General features: G+C 33.2%; 1 protein-coding gene across 1 annotated transcript in view; it reads left to right on the plus strand.

Moving 5' to 3' along the window:
* LOC150083697 (suppressor of lurcher protein 1-like) overlaps positions 1-11,892 on the plus strand; it is a 94,013-nt gene extending 82,121 nt beyond the window's left edge. Inside the window, exons 4-15 of the mRNA XM_090377439.1 lie at positions 786-966; positions 1,937-2,151; positions 2,890-3,106; positions 3,252-3,487; positions 3,633-3,680; positions 6,680-6,881; positions 8,200-8,390; positions 8,542-8,580; positions 8,690-8,858; positions 9,814-10,013; positions 10,978-11,025; positions 11,535-11,892. Coding sequence (XP_090233565.1) covers positions 786-966; positions 1,937-2,151; positions 2,890-3,106; positions 3,252-3,487; positions 3,633-3,680; positions 6,680-6,881; positions 8,200-8,390; positions 8,542-8,580; positions 8,690-8,858; positions 9,814-10,013; positions 10,978-11,025; positions 11,535-11,605 — 1,817 coding nt within the window. The 3' untranslated portion in view covers positions 11,606-11,892. The remainder of the gene's footprint in view (positions 1-785; positions 967-1,936; positions 2,152-2,889; positions 3,107-3,251; positions 3,488-3,632; positions 3,681-6,679; positions 6,882-8,199; positions 8,391-8,541; positions 8,581-8,689; positions 8,859-9,813; positions 10,014-10,977; positions 11,026-11,534) is intronic.
* The last annotated feature ends 10,373 nt before the right edge of the window (positions 11,893-22,265 follow it).

The following is a 22,265-nucleotide window of genomic DNA, read 5'->3' on the forward strand; positions in this document are numbered from 1 at the left end:
ATTTGGATGCAATGTCCCCTTACTTTTTATGGTTAGCGTGATTTATGAAAAAAATTTTAAAATAATTCATATTTATCAATTTTTTTCCTTTTTTTTCCAATTATTTGTTAATTTAAACAATTTTCCCCCCTTAAGTTTTTAATAATGCAAATTAAGAATATTGAAATTTAATTAAAATTAATTAAATTAAAATAAAATAATTTAACTTTAATAAAAATGACATTTAACTGTAATAAAAATTTTCAAATAAATTTTAAAAATTTACAACCATTAAATATATTTAATGGTTTAAGTATATATTAATATATTTAATATTTTATATAAATATATAAAATATTAAATTTTTATATAAATTTATAAAAAGATTTATATAAATATTTAAGTATATATTTCAGTATAGATTTAAATAAATATTTAAGTATATGTAAATATGTATATGTTTAAAAATAAGTATTATGTATATTACATATTTTTAAACGTATATTTTAAATTTTAAAATTACAGTCTCCTTGGTTAAATTTTTTCATATGTTTAGCATTTAAATCAATTTATATATCAATAGAACAAGTTAAAATATACTAAATATGCATGAAATGTAAAATAATTTTAGTATAAAATTATTTAAATTATTTAAATTACTAAAATTATTTTTAGTGTCAAATTTTAGTATAAAATGGAATAGAATATATAAAAAAACTGAATTTAATAATAAAAATATGCTTTCAATAGCTTTGGAAAAGGATATATTTGAACTGGTTTCTAATTTGAGCTGAAATATCTTCCAGGCTGTGAATGTGTGTTCTTTGATAGTACATTTGGTAAAGACTATGGAGTGTTCACTTCACCTAATTGGCCTGTTCCCTATGAAGAAAACATCAACTGCCTTCTCTATATCTTCACTGCAAGCCCTGGAGAAATTGTGGAAGTTACATTTGATGAATTTGATATTCAAAAAGGCCAAATCGAGTGAGTGCTATTTAAATGAATTTGTGTAACCATCCAGTTGAAATTATCATCAATACTGGTATTTATTAAACTTAGAATTTGTTTGAAAATACTGCATCAAAGGTATTGTTTAATTATATAATGACGTTACATTTTGACAGAAATTTAAGTTGATTTTTATTGCTTTTTCATTCACCAAAATTATAAATTGAACTAAAATTTTATTAATTTAGTTATGAACATATGAGTAGGTGGTGTTTAATATACGTATAACGATCAACATATTCATAATTGAAAACAATTTTAAATATTTTAAATTAAAATACATTTTAAATATTAGTAATTGTAAAATTCAAATATTTTAAATATTATTGATTTTAAAATTTAAATATTTTAAATTAAAATAAATGTTAAACATTTTAATTTCGCAATTTAAATATTTTATATTAAAATAAAATTTTAAACATTATTAATTTTACATTTTAAATATTTTAAATTAAAATACTTTTAAACATTATTAATTTAGAAATGTAAATATTTTATATTAAAATAAATTTTAAATATTATTAATTTTAAAATTTAAATATTTTACATTAAAATAAATTTTAAATATTATTAATTTTAGAATTTAAATATTTTAAATTAAATTTCAAAATGTTTCAGTAAACTTTAGTATGTGTATGTCTAAATAAACTTTAAATAAGGCAGAATATTATGATGGTGAAGTCATCGAGCGAATCTCTAAATTAACTGATCATTATAATAATTCCAAAATGAGATAAAGGAAATTAAAAGCACTAAAATTAAAAAGCAAAATTTAAAAGAATAAAGAATAATATAATTAAAATGAAATGAACTTAAATAAATAGAATTTAATTATCAAAAAGAGTTTATAATATAAGATTTTTGCATTACAATATCATTATTAATAAAATTAAGTAAATTATATTAAAATGAATTATATTTTTAAAAATAACTGAAAAATTTTCAGGTGTGCTGAGGGTGATTTTGTCAAAATTTTCCTCCATCTTCCTTCAAGTGAGGTTAATGAGCACACTCCATGGAGTAAAATTTTCTGTGGTAAGGTCTCAGATATTGATCAAGTCCATTATTCCTCAGGATATTCTTTGGTGTTTGAGTTCCATTCGGATGTACAAAGAGGGAACAACACTGGATTCAGAGGAACATATCGGTTTTTGAATAAAGGTAAGGTAATAGTTGTATCCATTTTCAGATAATATGTTAATAATCAGATAATATGTTAACTGAAAATTATGAATTTAATTAATTAAACTTTTTATTAATATTACATGAAAAATTCAAATAATAAATTAGAAAAAATTGCAGATAATAAAAGTTTAACACATAATGAATGAATAATTTATATAAAATATTAATCAAACAAAAAGAAATGAATTAAATTTTGATAAAATTTATTAATTTTAATAAAACGTTAAAATGTACAATTTAAATCATAAATTAAAATTAATTTTAAGAAATTATTTTTATAATCATAATTTAAATTACACTTACATTAAAATTATAATTATTAATTTAGAATTAATTATTGTAATTTAAAGTTAATAATAAAATTATTGAAAATTTAAAATATATACGTTTGAATGAAATTTAAATTTAATTAAAATAAACCTAAAATCAAAGACATATATGGTATTATTAGAATAAGTGAATTAAGATTAAACATTATTTACTATTGAACATATTGATGAAACTACAACTAGAGTACTTTTAAAAGAATCACTGCTATGTACAATTTCAGCAATACCTTCACATGCTAAAAAAATCTTAATCTCAATGTAATCAATTCAAAAAATAAACATAAAATAGTCAAATTAATTTTGTAATCTATTAACATACACTTAATAAGATGATAATCAATTAGGACTGTATAATCTCTTAAAAAGTCGTTTATGTTTTTTGTAGAACTGTACAGGATAGATGGTGAAGTTTTACATGGTTCCTATTGCGATTATCAGTTCATTAGCGGGCATTCCAGTAAGAGCCATGGCAAATTCTACTCTCCTCGGTACCCTAGTACATACCCACCAAATATCAAGTGCGCTTATCACTTCATGGGCAAATACAATGAAAGGGTAAAAATTGTCTTTGAACATGTACGATTCCCACCCAATGACATGAGGTAAGTGCAACTACAATGGCATTTCTCTGTTTTCTTTGTCTATACCGCTTTGTTTTCCTGAAACTTCCAGAATCAATTTCTTGAAATCTGGAGAGGAACGTGGATTCATTAATAATGAGATCTTTTTTGGACTTTCATATGACAGTTGTCGTAACAGTCCAGAGGTCATACTGGTGCATGATGGTAAGGACGAAAAGAGCCCAATAGTTGGACAAATCTGTAGCAGTAATCCCTATGCTGAGATCCTGTCATCGGGACCCGATGTATATATTGAACTTTCAACTTCTTCTAGAATTCCTGCTCAAGGTTTTAAAGCAAATTTCTTCTTTGAAGAAATTCAGGACAAAAATAAAAATTCTGGAATTAAAATATTTTCTACAGGTGAGTAGCGAGTTCATTCGTATTCGCAACTCAATGTATTTTAAAAATTTAAAGCTTACCATTGAAATTTCATTTTAATCGATATCCACCCTAAACCAAAATGATGAGGTATCTGGGATAATGATTGTCAATTATTTATCTTTAGAACCAGAGAAAAAGATCCCCAATCCACATCCTGTCACATTCGAACCAGGTAAGTTTTAAAGAAACATATTTTCAAGCATCAGAATCTTAAATCTAATTTAATTAATTTAAGCTATTCCATGATTCTAATAATCTAAAATTATAATTGGTGGAGTTAATTGAAACTTAGTGAAAAAGAAGAGAAGAGAAGAATCTCAAGTTGGAGTTTCCAAAACTATTATCTATTTAGCGTTACCCAAGTGAGTGACACCAGACCAGACATCCCCTAAATTTCTCGAGAGCAGCTGACATACCTTTGACATTTTCTCCGCTGTTTGACACAGAACAGATTGCGCTGGGTGGTGAATCACACCGAAAAAGATTGGATTCCTTTCTGGTGTATGTGTGTGAGAGGGAAGAGGAATTCTTTAAACAGAAGACTCGGATCGATGGACGAAGGCAGTGTTTAAATCCCAGAATGACATGCAGAAGAAAGGACAGAGGAAAAAAACACCAAGAAAACCGAAAAATCGTACAAACTACATATGGCCACTGGTGTGCAAAGGTTGCTGAGTGAAAAATGGTTTTTGGTGTATGCTGGAAACAGAAAGGAAGTTTGATCGCGAGAGAGGAGGAGGAGGAGAAGTAAGAAAGTAATTTTGTTTGCAAGTGTCAGGAAGAAAAAAGAAAGTTCAATATCTGGTCTAAGTAAATTTTTATCGAATGAACTTAAGCGATGGATGTTTTGGAAATAAAAAATATATAAAATAATTGTGAGAATAATTAATCTTAGACATTTAAACAAAATATACAGCAAAGCTCCATGATGTATTACCTTTGTATTCTCTTTTAATCGAGTATTTTTAGTCCAGTATTTTACTGGATGAAAAACACGAGTCTCCAGCGACTAATTGGAGTAATAATGCAATCTCTAACGATTAATTCGGCCACAGTCTAAAAATAGCTACTCTTTCTACAGATTTTTTTAAATACAAAGAAAAATACACTCAATGGCCAAAAACTTAAAGCCCATAAGCAATTTGGCATCAACAGATAACTAAACGTGTGGTATGCAAATCTAAGTTGTCACGTGGTATGATAAGTCATGGCATCACATAAATACTGTACTCTTTCCTGAGGCTTCCTAATAGATCACGTTCTACTCATTTCGGGAGATCCATTTGTTCCACAGACAAAATAAAGACTATTTTGGTTGGGTAATGCGTATCTTCTGAAGTTCGGTTTGCAACCCATGCTGTAGTTTTTATTAAATGAAGTTAGTAGAAGCTACTAGTATGGTGGATGGGTTAGGGATGGGCGGATAAGCTTCCCTTAAGATTGCGTACGAGTCTGAATTGGAGTCCGAGTCTTACTTTCCAACTTACCCAAGAGAAGGATGGGTGCGAATCCTTTTATGCAAAATAAATGGATAAAAAATATATGGTTTTCTTTTTTCTAAATTTCTGTACTCTTCCCTTCGAACGTCGCCAAAATTTTTCTTGTTTCCCAAACTTTGTACTTCATTGATTATGTTCTGTTGGAACTGGTTGGGTTCGTTCATATCATTAATTCGAGTAACCTCTACTATCTTTCTTCTACAGAAACGGATTTCTTCTACAACAGAATATCTTTCTGTTGTAGAAGAAATTCGTTTCTTCGATTTTCTGTTTGCTGGTCGAAAAATCCGAGTTTCCGGGAGAAAAATCCATGCTCAAGCTAAAAATCCTATTTTCCTGCCTAATCTTGTAAAGAACATCCAAATCGGTTATAAGCTATGAGGTCCTTGATCTTTTGCACCATTTTGGAGTCAATGTCCAGATTTTTGTTATCAGTGTAAATAATCTAATTAAGATGCGCATTATACAAATTACTATATTTGCTTAATATCTGGGATTGGTTCCTGAATCGTGCAAAAGTTTATCGTTGTAAACCCAAACATCGAGGATTCTCTTTATTTAATTAATATTAAAGATTAAGGAATTTAAAAGGAATTCAAAAATACAAAACTCTCAGGGTCTCGTAAATTTTAACCTTTCTGGGATGGTTACTGGAATCTTTGCAAGAAATCTATAAGTTCTGATTGAAAAATGACAACTCCGAAGCCATTCAAATGATAATTTGAAACTGAAAGCCCAATGGAGAAAACGATGGCCAAAAAAAAAAGAAGCGAAGGAGAGCAGAAACTCTCTGACGAAAGAACAGAAACACGATAAAGATACTGGATGCTTAGTAAGACGTCTGAAGAGGAAAAAATCTTAATCAAACATGGAGACCAGGATACGCCATCGGAAAAAACTTAATTACGAAGGAACTGAACTTAATCGACCAAGGTATAAAGTGATGAGTACACAGAGCTTTGAAATGGAATGATCTCCAAATAGCCTTATGTTGTTTATCGGTGGGGAGTTTCAAATACGTTAAGCAAAACCGGTTAACGATTTGGACTAGCAAAAGTTTGGTTTCTTTTTGACCTAAATGCGTATTGTTCCTAATGTCTTACTGGAGTCTGTGTGCATGGTTGAAGCTCATGGCAAACATTATCTCATTATATATCATCGAATTGCATTTGATGTAGATCAGAAATGTTGCCATACTGGAAAGCATCCTTTCCTGTATTATCATTTATTTATTTATATTTTCTGTAGAAAGAGGGCTACTATCTGTTTTATAATATTCAATAATTAAAATAGAATTATATTAAATTAATTTTATTAAAACAATAAATTAAGTTAATTTTTAATAATTCTTTTAATAAATTTACTAAAAGAATTTAATAAATTAAATTTTTTAAATGATTTTAAATGACTGAACAAAAACGATATAAAAAGCTTAATTAATAAAACCTTAAAAAATTAAATTACAGATTTAAAAAAAATCAAATAAATTTTTTTTAAAAATTAAAATAAATCCAAAGATTAAAATTAAATAAATTAGATTTGTAAAATTAATTAAATTAAGATAATTTTAAGGTAAATTAAATGTTTAAATATTATTTATTTTTATTTAAAAATTTTAATTATTTATCTGTATATATTTTAATTTTTTTTTATCCTTTTTTAAATTTTTTAGTAACCGAACCAGCGAGTGATAACTGCAAGGAAATAATCACCAGCGATACTTCTAAAAGTGGAGCGTTCACTAGTCCAAATTATCCTGATCCTTATGCTCCTGGAAGCCACTGCGTTTATCAGCTGATGGGGAGAGGAAAAGAAAGAATTCAACTGATTTTCACCGAATTTCATTTACACCAACAGGATGATTCCACAAGAGAGTAAATATTGTTCCAATACAAACGCAGTTAAATTTTAAATTGTTAAAATTATTTATTTGTATATAATGATTATTTAAAATATTTCAAAAAGATTTGTTAACTTTTTTATGTGTTTATAATTTTTGGATTCGTGTTATGGTTCTGGATGTGCGCTCAGTCAGTTTGTGGAGGTTCGCAAGTTTACTCAATGTTCCAGTTCAGCCTGGTTTTCACTGGGAGTGTAGAATTCTGGAAGGCAATTTGACTCATTTCTCTACGCTCAATGAGCTAAAGATTCTGCACAAAAGAGAGATCGAAACTCAACTCCACTATCGAAACTCAACCCTTAAACAAAGGTGTACTGCAAGGAGGTGAGGGTCCAGTCCACAATTCAGTTTGTCACAACCCAACAAATTCATTTCTAACGAAGTCAACGTAAAAGTGTGAGTAAATGGATTCAGGAAAGTCGCTGATGACCCAACTGATATACATGGAACTGAATGGGTGTCAGCAGGCGAGTAAGGACAATAGGGTACGTTCCATATACTCATTTCTTTTAAAGGAAAAGGAGAGAGAATTCATCAGACCATTAAGGCTAATCATAGAGGTTGTCTTGGATTAAGAAGCCATTCCTATGGACTGGAGAAGTACCAACATGTCTCTAATCCATATAGGAAGCTCCAAGAACGAAGTTGGTCACTACAGACCGGTCAGCCCAATTTCAGCGGTTGGAAAAATCATAGAGACAGTTATTAGTAGTGCAACATTGGAGTTTCTATACAGGAATGGTTTCCTTAAGGTAACAATTTGGTTCGGCTTTGTCAAGAGAAAATCTTGTCCAGGTATGAAGCCACACCTAAAGTAAAGACGTTGAGGTTCTTGAAAAGATCCAAATTCTGGGGCTCGTAAATATAGCACATGCTATCCAGGACAACAAAAGGCCAGCGGGTTGGTTTCATGGTTTGAGGGTTGTTTTGATGGACATCACATGGTCCCTCATGGAGTCGATGGCACTCTATTAATGGTTATAATGTTTTGGCTCATGAGTGTACTTGCAGAATTCCTGTTAAGACTTTGGTTAAGGAGATGATCTTTATAAAACCATCTTAACAAAGAAAGGAACTATTTATCGAACAATGATGGTCAATGAAGTAACTATGACAACAGATTACATGACGTCTTTAGATATGGAGTGAGATCCTTTTGGACAAGTAAGGGAGGAGTAGGGTTGAATCAAGTATACTAAAAAGAGGGGAAGCATATCTCTAGGATTTAATTAAATAATTTTGATTGGTTATTAATTTTAAGCTATAACTGTTCCCTCTTCTTTGTTTTTTAGTTGCGACACCGTAGACTCCATTTCTGTATATATTACGAATAAAGGAAGAAAGGAAAAACTTGATGTGTTTTGTTTCAACAAGCTTCCAGTCCAATTGATGTCCAATGGACCACATATATCTGTAGAGTTTTCTAGTTTAACCTCTTCAGCTGGTGCTAAAGGATTTAGGGCCCTATTCAAATTTTTAACAAGTAAGCCATGGCCAGTTGGTCACACCATATAGTAAACAGGAAATTAATTAATAATAAATTATAACTATTAATCAACCAAAAGATGTGATTATTTTAATCGTGTACTTTTTGTATAATAGTGTATTTATAAAGAAGACTTCCTTTTTTGTAGATTTTGGTGTAGAGGTTGGAAGGCCAGATCACCGATCAGGTAAAAATTAGTTAAAAATTTAATTATAAATTTTAAAATTGCAAATTATACAACTATTATTGGCGATGAGGATGGTGGAATTGTGACTCAACATTCGTATTTTTTGCAGTATGTGGATTTATCTTCAACAGCAGCAGGGAACAAAATGGAACAATAACTTCACCCAACTGGCCGGGTTACTATCCACGTGATACAGAATGCCACTACTTCTTCTACGGGCGAAGTACCGAACGGGTTTATTTAACATTTACGCACTTCGACGTCGAAGGAGTAATACCGTAAGTATTAACCATCCCCTTGCAGTTTGCAATTAGATTTTAATAAAACTTGAATTTGTTGCGAACCCAAAAGATAGAAAGCAAAAGGGAATAAAGAGCGTGACGAAAAGGCGGATAGACAGACAGAACTTTGGATATTCTATATTAAAGCTAACTTTAATGTAATCACCAAAATAAGCAATTTTATACTCTATGCTATCAAAAGTACCGGGATGCCAGTATTTTAATATTAAAAAAAATTGGCAATCTGGAGTGGGTTATAAATTATTATAATATTTCTTTTGTAATAAATCAGTATTAATTAATTTAATTCTAAGTTTATAATCATTAAAATAATTATTTCTATAATTTTATACTTTAATAAATGCCCCAGTTCGTTAATTTATATCAGTTCTATGCACTGGTTCATCTCCGTTGGTAAGATTTTAATCCGAGTACTCCGATTTTTATTCTTTTTAACTCTGATCCTTTTGATGGGTGAATCTTTTGTCTTTTTCGTTGTCAAATGCATTCGCAGTTGATGGTACAACGTAAAACACGCCGTGCAAATGCATGTTCTCTTTCAATTGCTCAAAGGATTCGCTCAGTCTGAAAATTAACAACAAACAAAAAAATAGAGGGCGCATTGTTAGCTGAACAAATAACTAGTGCGTGACACAGCACGCTTGTCTGAATAAGTAAAGTAAAATCAAGCGCTTGTAAGAGTAGTCACACAATCAACTGGCAGGAGTTGCAGGTGTTAACAAAATCGCTTTTCAATGTAATTCTATTTGGAGTTGACGAAATCAAATTAAAATCAGGGGAACTTTGAACTTCGTAGAGAAAAAAGGAAGTTTGCAGCAGTGGGGGGTTGTTTGATAAAAGTAAAGAGCCACACAGAAACACACACGCCCATACATGTACATGTAATAGGACGCATGTGCCCCTGACGAAGTAATCTTCTCATTTCTTGCAGATGCACAAGTGACACTGCCAGTGATTATGTTGAGTTTTCCAATTTTGAAACAACCGATAAGAAGTTCCCCCGACACTGCGGGTTGAAGAAGCCTCACATGGTGGAGTCGGATCGCAACTACTTCAGGATCACTTTCAAATCAAACGATAGATTTGATGGGACAGGATTCGAAGCATTCTTCGAGTTCAGAAATTATTTAGGTAAGTCAATATATTTTCCCTCGTGTAGCTTGAACAACCAGACAAGAATGCAATTTCTGTGTGTGTGTGTGTGCGTGCGCGCGAATCGAAAGAAAGTTTCTCGAAAATGTATACTAGTAAGGATATTCTGTTCATGATTATTTTCAAGAAATATCTTTAAAAATATTAAACGAAAGAGAATAATTTGAATTTTTGACAGGTGAAATAGGTTCATGTGAGTAATGTGCGTTGAAGAATATATTCATAAATGTTTGTTCGGCTTTAGTCTTACTTAAGTCTGTTTTGGATATTTATTAACACCTCTTGGCATTGAAAATATGATTTCGATTCGAAAATATATGATCCGAAATAAATTCCATATTACACACCGCACTAATAAATACTACGCTGCTCTTCTAATGCCACTGCTATTATACTGAAACAGCAGATATACAAGTATAACTAGAGGCAGATATATCCGAATTATATGATGTTCCCACAAGTATAACCAGAGGCATTTCTGGTTATAATGTGGGAACTCTGCCTCTGGTTATACTTGTGGGAACATCCTATAATTCGGATATATGTGTCCACCACAAAGAAGTTGTTCAAAAAATTCGTGAAACTGAATATAAATTGTGTGTTAATCGCCAAAGCAACTAAGGCTATGAGGCGTCGGCATAATGTTTCTGTATTTACGAGTATTCTTCGGTTGGCTATCTAGAAGAAAAATCGAATTCTTTTGAGTGCAGAGGGCAAGAGATTGTAGAAAGCCCCACCCTCTCATGAAGCCCTCTATGGGTGATGTCTGGACCCAACCCCGCTGTAGATACAACGAACTCTGAACAAGTTCAAACATGTTACTGAAAGAATGCTTCGTATATTTATTATGATGAAATTATTTAGAATTAATTCATTTTAAATACAAATATGCATTTCGCCATATTTTTAGTAATGAATGTTTTTTTCTTTCCCCCCCTTATAGAAACTGTATCTGTTAAAAGGGTTCGAAATCATGCAGTGTTATTGGTCTGTAAGTATACGTTCTTAAAAATCAGTATTACGGAATTTTTATTAAATATTTTAATTTTAGGTATTTAATAAAATAAATTTAATTTTTATAAAGCTTTTTAAGACTTCTTTCACAATTATTTAATTTAAATTTTTATACTATTTATACATGAAATTCCTCAGTTATATAGATTAAATGAAATTATTTTAGCAATTATTTCATAAAGTTTTACATAAAAAATTTAAGTAATTAATAAAATATTAAATAACTAAAATATTAAATTTATTAAAAATTCCTTAAAATATTTAAAAAATAGGATGACGCAAGTATGACGTAACTGTACTATGATTTAACAATTGTCTTACAATGGATATCAATATGACGTCACATTTCGTTTGTCGTCTGCCAGTTGTATTATGACGTCATAGAAGAGTACATTGTTACGTCATGCTATTATTTATACGTAGATGTTAATATCAATTCAGATATTTGACATTTTTAAGAGTAATTTTTAATTTTGTTTTTTGCAGGTTATGGCATGTGGACTCTGGTGCTAATCGCTGTGATGACGTCATTCATATTGTTACAAGGAAGCTTATAGCTCATGTTGTAGTTCTTTAAATTTTACTGCTCAAAAATGTCTCCCATTAACAAGTGACGTGTGCAGAAATGTGGAGATGAAAGATTTATGAACAGACTATGAATGTGGACAGCTTTTTTACTTGCGTTCACTTCTCTGTTAAAGAAAAGAAAAAAAACATTATATCATCCGTCCTAAACGAAGGGGGTAGAGCTATTAGATGAACAAGACCATACTAGTGCAAGAAGAGAGGCACTGGAAGCAAATTTTAGTTCCATTGTTTGTATTTTATTAAGTAAAATGTTCTCTCCGACAGACCGTATATAAAGTGGTTTTGAGAAAGGACCTTGTTGATTTTTGGCTTCTGCTTTCTTCCACACAACACCCCCCTCCACTTTACTACAGCTCACATGCACAACACTGCCAAATATGTACCCTCTCGTGGGTTATGTAACTATATTAGGTATAAAAGGCCACGAAACATGCGAACTGACACTTTTGGCAAGGTAGTGTACATGGTAGGTATAAAAACTGCCCCAATTTATGTATTTAATGACGTCTGGAACATGGTGGATACGTTGAGGTGCTTTTCAGCTCAATGTCTTCAAATAATTTAAAACGAGATCCTTTTGAAGAGTTTTTCATTTCTGGAAACACATAATTAAAAAGAAAGTTGAATGGGGCAAGATCAGGACACATGGTGGATATTTCGTTTTGATCAATATTTTACTTTTTGCTGTTAGTCAAAATTACCTTTTGGCAAGGCGCCTTTTAATAAACCAAAATTAATGAGGAATCACCTAAAAAAACTGGCCAGACAAATTTTAAAAGTAATTTTTTTCGATACTTTTGTTTTCTTAAGGCTATGGCATTTGGCCCACCCTCGTGTAGTTTTTACCAATTTCTCATTAACATCAACATTTAAAATTAACAAATCACTTGTGTAGAAATGTGGATATCTATAAACCCTGACTATGAGTGCGCGCAGTTAATAATCCGCGTTAAAAAAAAAGTAATGAAGATTTATCTTAATTCTTTACACTTCCGCTTTTCTGTCTATTTGCTGAGTTTATTAGGATATGACACTTAACCCCTACGACTCACTAAAGGGATGGTTTCGAACATTTTTAAACTTTATTGCATTGCTAATTCTCCCCCTCCCCCCGTCTCCCTGACTCTGTTTCAGTGAGCAAGACGATATCAAGCATCTTGTCATTGCTACAACGCACTAAGACGAAGCTTAATTAAAAATTATCGATTGCAATTCAGGTTACATAGCGCGCATTGTCACGTGCCGTCTGTCTACCCCTATTAAATACCCTGACAAGAAAATAATGAGGGATGTCCATTAAAATAACGCTCGGAATCTATAATGTCATCTCGGATGAAGGAAATTTCGCACGCTCAATGAACACGCATTTTTCTTTTCTTTGGACTTCGATTATTAGTCTCAAGCAACTTTGGTTCAAGATGTCAGAATTTCCGGGTTGAGTTCTACCTTCTTTGAAGTAAACAGACACCCCAGATTTGAATAGTTCGAGTAAATGCGTACTTAACGACTATAATGCGCAGAAAGTAAATAAAGACGTCGGTATTGCGCATGTTAATCGATTTTGTATATTTCAACTCTACAATCGTCTGTTTCATTAAACTTACTTTGAATACGCATGCGCCTAGAAACTTTTTTTTTTTTTTTAGTAAATAGCCAAAGTCTGGTCGTTTTGTATTTAACTCTGCAACACTTTTAATCACATGACAGGAAAAAAAAAACATCTTTCTGTTTTTGAGACATTGATCGAGAAGGAATGTCTGGTTGGATGCCAAATTCTTAAGTGGCCCGGAAATGGCCTTTTTAAAAGCATTTAAAAAAAAAAAAACGAAGTTGAACGGTTGTAAAAATACAGCAGACGTACTAAGAGGGCGTCATCCTTATGATGCTTTAATTAGCAGACGACATTAGTCATTACAGTTAGAATTTATCCTCACCAACGCCATCTATCGAAAATTTTAACTGTTTGAAGGGCTGTTGCCCACTAACGCCATCTATCTGTTATAATGAAATATCACTTTGGTTTTCAGCATCTTTCACGGATATAATGTAAATCTGTTGATCATTAGTACCCTCTAACGGCTGTTCCTCGAACTACGAATAAATTTCACCCATTTGCCAGAAATACTCGCAGAAAAATCCCTCCTGGGGTTGTTAATGTTCTTTGAAAGTCATAAATCTTTTGTGTTTGTGTCGAGCGGTTGTAAAAAACGATTATGTGCACTTTAATTAATTATGTTTCTGATGTACACAACAGCCATTTCTATCCGAAATCAATATATCCGATACTTTACAGTTCACGCATTTATCAAGCGATTTTTTTTTTTATTTTCGTGTCGGTCGGTCTGTCTGTCTGTCCTTCGAGGAAGTTTGTCATTGTTGAACGATCTTAGCAATCTTTGAGAAGCGTGCAGATCTCATCTGTTGCCATGGTTTCCTATGTCGTGTTTCTGCAGTAGTCAATACTGTCAAAACAAAGTTTTTCTCTCTTACAGAAGAAATAGTCCTGAGGGTAAAGTTTTGCGCCAAAAGATTCTTTGCGTCGTTTAGAGTTTTTTTTGGTTCGATACGCTGTATTTTATGCTATCGATATCCAGCCACGTGACACTTCGTCCTTTTCCAAGATAAAAACCGAAAGAAAGAAAAAAATTTCAACAACTTATCGACTACCTTTGTGAAGTTTCATTTTATTAGGCCCTTGTACGAATAAAGACTGTTCAAATATTTGTTTCCTGTCCTTGATCTACTCGTCCTTTGGGACAAGTAAGATATCTCAGAAGTAGGCTGCCCAAATGAAACTGAAATAAGCTATTGTTTCCAGTAACTAACAGAAATAAATATTGCAAGTCTGTAAAGATTGAACAAGATAGATAGAGAGGGAGAGTAGAACTCAGGGACTAAAATATAATTTTTATAAGTTTGAGCTAGGGAATGTGAAATTCTGAAAGAAGGAAAACAAATACAAGGCTCATTTTATATTAATTTGGAAATTGAGTTTTCGAAACTGTGGAGCTGAAAATTCAACTTTGGGGAAGAAAGGGTGATGTATTAGACCTAACTGCAAAGTCACCTTCCAAAGAAGGTCGACCAAAAAATGGATTAAAAGAAATGGAAGGAAAAACACAATATCATTTTGGACATTGAGTTTTCAAAACTGTGGAGCTGAAAATTCAACTTTGGGGGAGTAAGGGTGATGTATTAGACCTAACTGCAAAGTCACCTTCCAAAGAAGGTCGAACCAAAAACCAAAAGGATTAAATGTCAATTGACTACAAAGAACGTTAATCTTAAAAGCTAAAAGAAATTGAAGAAAAAAAAAACAACAAAAAATTTATTGATACATAGAAAGGTGTTTATTACGTTATCCTCTTTTAAATAACTACAAAATATACACTCTGCACAAAAAAAATAAAACTCAACTTCTTTATTGTGTGTTCCGATATGTACTTTTTGTTGTTAAAAGCGATATCTAATCCAAATAATTGCTTAGTGTAGCAGTTGCTACTGTGGTTGTTTTTTAAGCCCCTTAAAGTGGGGGAAAGTTCCCCCAGAATAGATCAAGTTAATTAATTACCCTTCAAGTGCAGCTCGCTTTCTCCAGAAGGTCTTATACGCAAGTAGCGAAGAAAGAAATCCCATAGAGGACTTGTAACTTGTTGAGGGCCATGAAAGAGAGCTCTTTTGAGAAATCTTACTGCCATCGGTGACCTGACAAGAACAGATGACAGACCAGCTTTGTTCGGGTGTTCGTTGCTGAAAGAATAACAAAGAGATATTTTACAATAAAAAAAAAAAAAAAAAAAACTAGACGTAAGTACACACATACACAAAAAAATCAGCCCACAAAAAATTGCCAACATAAAAGAACTCCAAGAACTTCAAGCGTTGTTTAACTTTTCTTCTTCCATTTATCATCTTGAAATGTGTAATACAACTCAAGTAGAAAGAGCTTTAAAAATATAAAGCAACGCTGTTAACTATCCCGGGTTCGATTTGATTAAGTGGCCTTAGAAATGCGTGATGGTTACAAGCTATTGGGAAGCTGTAACAACACGGATGTAAGGTTAATGTATGGAGCAATCGTTGCCTAGCAACAAGAAGTGTGAGTGCGCATGTCCGTTAACTACAGAGTGAAGTTTCTTTTTTACTCGAGAATGAATTTTTATCTAAGCAAGATGAGCTTTTCGTAGTTTCAAAAAATCATTTTTTTAACTTTCCTTTTAAAGCTTCTTATTATTATTTTTACAAAAATAAATAAAAATCAATAAAAGAGAGGAAAAAAAAGTGAAGCTTTTTTAAATATTAGAAGTTCTGCGTGATTATTCTAAGTTATAATTCAGGCCACATTATAAATGTAATGGAGCTTAATAAATGGCTTATAAAATGCCCATTGTTAATAAATGCCATTGCGCATGCTTACTGACGTCACATCCGCAAGCTTCCAAAGCTGGATACGAAGTTTTCTGCAAAAGCTTCGTACTTAAAAGTTTAAAAATAACGAAAATTATTAAAAATAAAAAAGTTTTTTTATTTTTATCGATAAAATTATTCTTAATAAATTATTCTTATCACTAAAGATAAGATTAAGTCAATTTAGCGAGCTGTTTTTAATTAATAAAATAAAATAATTATTAAAAGCTGAGATTTTTTTATTATAACCATTTAAAAAAAAAAAAAGAAGACAATCAATATAGTTGGTAGTCGGAGTGTCGAAGGCATTCGAAGTTCAAAGACTGCATGGCGTCACTGGAGCTGACAGCAGAAATTTATCCCACGCACTAAACAGAAATAAAAGAAAAAAATAATAAAACACTTCAAGTTCCAGAGGTTTTTCTTCTTTCCTTTTTTTGCACCATAGAAACAGCGGAAGAGATGTAGTTCACAAGCTCCGTTATTGAAATTCTCTGAACCATAAAATTTGAAGCAGTGTGATAAGTGCAAAGGCGAAATGTTTTATGGCTGTCATCTGATTCTTTTAGGGGTGCAGCTACTGGCGACAAAAGTCGGTCATTTGTCTTCCGAGTCATTCGCTTACGATCACAGGGATGAAGACATACAGAAGAGGAACAAACTTTGATTTGCACTTCGCAGAAGGCTTTATTAAAAAAAAACAGCAAGACGTGTGTTTCAACCGGAAACGTAGCACAGAACGCTGAACTTCAAACAGGTGGGCGAACTTAACACTACGGCAGAGGAAATTATTGTGCATTGGTAATCATTAAAAATGTATATACTGCGCGGCCACTTTAATAGGTGTCCCTTTTCATGAAATGGATTTGTCGATTTTCTTTGCTGGACGAAAAACCCGAGTTTCCGGGAGAAAAAGCCACGCTGCCCTCGCCTGAGACTAACTAATTCAACCCCGTTGTGGAAAAGGTCCTTAAAATTCCTCGAACTCAGGTCATTTTCAACCGGCGTGAGGAGGACCGCGATTTTCTAACTGTGCTGTCCACAAAGGCTGAGTGGAGTGTTCCTTCAGTAGTAGTAGCATCACGTGTTAGTAACATGCGATATAAAGCAGGTGGGTGGATACGTAGGGATGCTCTGATTTTCAGAGCCGACAACCGAACCGGGTTCAACTCCTGTCAGCAGAAAACAAAAAGCTACGCAACATTGAGTTTAGGAACACCAATGCTGGACAGTAGATGATTGGGAAAAACATTGCCTCGTTAGACGAACTCCGGTTGGTGCTGTTTCACGTTGATAGCAGGATCAGAATATGATAAAAGTAATGCAAGCTTGTGGCGGTCGTATAATGGTGTGGGGAGTGTTTTCGTGGTGTGCATTTAACCTCTTGATGTCATTGCAGCAACAGTTCGATTCGTAAGTGTGTTTAAGCTGGTTGGTTGGTTGTTGTTGGGTTTTAGGAGCATCGGTAACTAAGGTTGATCCGTGTATATTGTCTGTAAGTTGCATTTATTCTTAGATCAATTTTCTGTTTGATGGACAATAAACCATGCTACCCTCGCCTGAGACTGATTAACTCAGCCACGTTGTGAAAAAGACCCATAAAAATTTCTCTCGTCATCGACGGGATTCTAATTCAGGTCTTTTTCATCCGGTGTCGGGAGGATGGCAAGCCTAACAACTGTGTTGCCCACTAGGGAAAGCTTGTCTGTTAAGCGCCAAAGTAACTAAGACTATGAGGTGTCAGTACATTGTGTCTGTAGTTGCGTGTATTCTGTGTTCGAGTTATTGTTTGCTGAGAAACCTCCCCTCCAGTTTCTAGGAGAATACCATGCGACAATGACACCGATTAACTCGGCCACGTTATGAAATAATCCCATAGACCATTCTTTGCCAGAGAATAGTAAAGCACTCTTGGCAATAGTTCCCATTCCGTTTCAATACATAGTGCAAAATGTGAAAACTGTAATCAGAAATTATCAACCAACGTTTATTTTGTAATTAACAATTATCGCAGGGCCTGATGGGAGATACTCGTATTACGTATAGATCTAAATATACACGAAGGGAGACAATTTATTATGACCTAATTCAATACAATTACCTCCTAATTCTTTGGTTAATTCTATCTGCAGAGCAGCCTTTATCACCTTTGCACCAATCTCTGAGAATTCGATTTGTTTCCCTGAAACGAAAGAACCTCTCCGGTTCTGCTGTTTTAAAACAGACAGGACATCATACATGCCATCTACTGGTCCTGATGGACTATTACAGATAAAAATACTCTGCAGATGGAATATACAGAATTCCTCGTAAAAGTACAGCCAAATTTGACTGTGTTAATTCGATGGATTTGAGTTGAAAATGTAATATGAATGTATACATGATTGTAAAAGATCTTTTTACCAAGTGGGGTACTGAGTACGCAATACAACGTGTACGTTGGTGCACATTGTATTGGATTTGTGCAGTTCACTACGATCTCTAGTCACATCCCATTTGCTATTAACTGATGAAGGAACCAAGCTCCAAGACAGCCATTATTATTAAATAAGGTTGTTGTGAAAACCAGCTGGATCGTGAAATTGCAATAATAGTTTTCATGAGTGTATTGGCAAACTTTCTTCTAATTGTGAGGTAATGAGTTTCGGGAAGCAGCTAGTAATCTTCTGGCATCCAGGGGGGCTTAACAGTGATGAAGTGGAAGTCCCTTGTCCACTCCTCAAACTGTCAACGTTTCGCTATAATTCCCCCAAGAGCTGGTCTAACCATAAAATTCCTATTGGAGAATATTAGTACCAACAGTTCGGTGGAGTGAACAGAAGGCGCATGCCCAAACTCCGGCTTTGGTCGTATATCTTCCACGCTTAACGGGAAGGATTTAGAAACTTCGAAGAATTATTATCCCCTAATTAAAGGGCAGAAATATTTATCGGGTGAAATTCCTCAGCTGTTTATAATTAATAGGATGGACTGTAAAACGGAATTTCGAACCGAATGCAGTTATTAACATTCGTCTGACTTGCTTTGTTGTTGTAGAAGAGGAAAGAAACTTCGATTAAATCTCGCTGGAGTGCTGTTCAAAGCTAGAAATTCTTTTAAAAATATTTTCGTATGAGAGAAAGGAGGAATATTAAAATTCTCGGGACTTTCTTCAGTGCCTTATCACTCAAGGGTGGGTAGAATGTGGGTTTATTAAGAGGATTTAACACCCAAACAACGAGACATGGTGGGAAGGCACGCGTATCTGCACTCGATAGATATTACGTTTTCTGCAGGCGAAGTCATGGCAACAGTTTTCTGATGTTGCTGAGGAGTTTTGCGTTTCGACTCCCACGGGGAAGAAGAAATCAAGGTGATGGTAGATCTTTTCTCTAGAGGAGGATGCTTCAACTTTTTTGTCATAGGGTTTATCTATGTGATAAACTGCGAGTAAAAGATCTTAGAGATTTTCTTTTCGAAACCACGTCAGGGATGAAGTTAGCCAATCTAGCCGAGTGGTCAAGAGCCACAGTGCATGGTACGCGTTCCTTGAGTGGACCGAGGTCAAACCAGTGACTATTAAATACGATAAATATTTGTATTGACGATTTATTGTAAACTCTACTGACTTGGTTGTCGTGGCGGAGTATAAACAGAAAAATTTTACCACCATTATTGTCTTTCTTTCTCTCTCTCTCTCTCTTTATTCTGTCACCAGTACTCCCCTCCATCTCTCTTTCTGTTTTTGTTCCATTTTTCTCAATCTTTCTTTCTCTCACGCTGACATTTCTGTTCCTCTCTCTCTTTTTCTATTATTTCCTTCTGTTTTTCTCACTCTTTTTCTGTTTTCTTCCCTCTTTTTCTCAATATTTCTCTCTATCAATCTGTCAATTTTGTTTTTTTTCCTCTCTCACTGTGTTTTTATTCATTTTTTTTCGATCTTTCGATCTCTCTGTCATTTCTGTTCTCTCTCTCTCTCTCTCCCTCTCTCTCTCTCTCTCTATTTTTTCTCTGAATATCTCTCTCGCTTTTTTGTGCTTCTCTCCCTCTGTCCCTGTTGTTGTTCTGTTTTGCTTAATATTTCTCTTTCTATCACTTACTTCTCTCTTTCTTTTCATCGCTGTGTTCTCGCTCTCTTTTACTTCTGTTTTCCTTAATCTTTCTTTTTATTACTTTTTTACTTCTTTCTGTCTGTGTTTACCGAATTTTTTCAATCTTTCTTTCCCACGTTCTCTTATCTCTGCTTTCATCCTCTTTCTCTCTCTGTTCTCTTCTTCCCACTATCCTTCTTTCTATATCGCTCTCCGCTATCTTTGCCATTATCTCTCTCTCTCTCTCTCTCTCTCTCTCTCTCTCTCTCTCTCTCTCTCTCTCTCTCTCTCTCTCTGTCTCTCAGGATTTCATTCGAATTCGATGGACAACCGAGCAAAAAGATTTCACGAACGCTAAATAATTACCAGTCTAATAATTAAGATCTCCAATAACTGACACGCGAAGGCTTCCAATTTCTTTTTGTTCTTTCAAGATTTCCATCTTTCGATTGAGTTGCCAAAATACTTTGATTCCTTTAGGCGCAAAAGAAAATTAAAAAAAAAAATCATCAGAAAAACAGACATAAGTGAAAAGAAAGAAAGAAAAAGAAAAACAGATAAGTTGATTTGCGCAAAAGCTTAAACGCATGATTTCGCTATTCTAAAGATGTGTCTAATCTGTATTTATCGTTAGCAGCAGATGTCTACGTCCAAGTGAGATCATTAAAAATGCATTTACGCAGACAAAGAGCAGAAATCGATACAATTCTTCCGGATAGGAAAATGTGTTCTCGCGCTAACCATTCGTCATCCAGAGCTCCAGAAAGTAGCATCTCCAACTTCTCTTTGTTTTAGGGGGATTTATTTTTTTCTTATTACCGCTCTCCTCGAGGCGAACAAACCCACGTAGTTCGATAAAATCTGGTAATTTACACGTCCACGCTTATCTCTACTATTCGCGCGCTAACTTTCCACACAACGCTGTGGGACTGATTTTTGTAGCGCCTTTACTTTAATTCTAACTTAATTTTGAGTGATGAGGCTTCTCGTTTTATGATGCGTGGACAGAAACACAACGAATGTGTGCTCTCGACGCAGCCACCAAAATTATCCGCAGTTCATCCGCGATAAACTACGGATAATTTCCTCCATAGTCTCCATAGCAACGTAAGAATTTTTAAGGTTTACGACTTTAATCAAATTGTATACTTCGTTATCTCCATGGTAACGTATTTTAAGTCTCCATGGTAATATGTTTTAGCTCTCCATGGTAACGCAAGGATTTTAACGTTTACAAATAACTTTAACCTAATTGTACATTTCATTATCTCCATGGTAACACATATCTAATTGTATATTTCGTTATCTCCATGGTGACACATATATAATTGTACATTTCGTTATCTCCATGGTGACACATATATAGAAATCTTTAGAAATCTCTAATTGTATATTTCATTATCTCCATGGTAACATACCTAATTGTACGTTTCATTGTCTCCATGGTAACACATATATGATTGTATATTTCGTTATCTCCATGGTAACATACCTAATTGTATATTTAGGTACCGTTATCTCCATGGTAACACATATATAATTGTAAATTTCGTTATCTCCATGGTAACATACCTAATTGTATATTTCGTTATCTCCATGGTGACACATATATAATTGTACATTTCATTATCGCCATGGTAACACATATAGAAATCTTTAGAAATCTCTAATTGTATATTTCGTCATCGCCATGGTAACATATCTATTTGTATATTTCGTTATCGCCATGGTAACATACGTAATTGTATATTTCATTATCGCCATGGTAACACATATGTAATTGTATATTCCATTATCTCCATGGTAACATATCTAATTGTATATAATCGTTACCTCCATGGTGACATGTCTAATTGTATATTTCATTATCTCCATGGCGACATATATTTCGTTATCTCCACGACAACATATCTAATTGTATATAATCGTTATTTCCATGGTAACATCTAATTGTATATTTCATTATCTCCATGGAATTTTCAGTCTTTTGGGTCTTATTATACATTTCGTTTCTTTTCGTGGTTGTTTACTCGTTTTTTGCTTTGTAAACAAATGTATATTTCTCCGCGAAAACTTACAAAAATCAGGAAATTCGCTGACTCGTTTCTACATTCTTTTCTTTCTCTTATTTTGCGTACAAAATCTCTGGGAT

Source organism: Mastigoproctus giganteus, chromosome 7 (genome assembly GCF_048544385.1).
Source record: "Mastigoproctus giganteus isolate SK-2022 chromosome 7, ASM4854438v1, whole genome shotgun sequence".
NCBI classification, from domain to species: Eukaryota; Metazoa; Arthropoda; class Arachnida; order Uropygi; family Thelyphonidae; genus Mastigoproctus; species Mastigoproctus giganteus.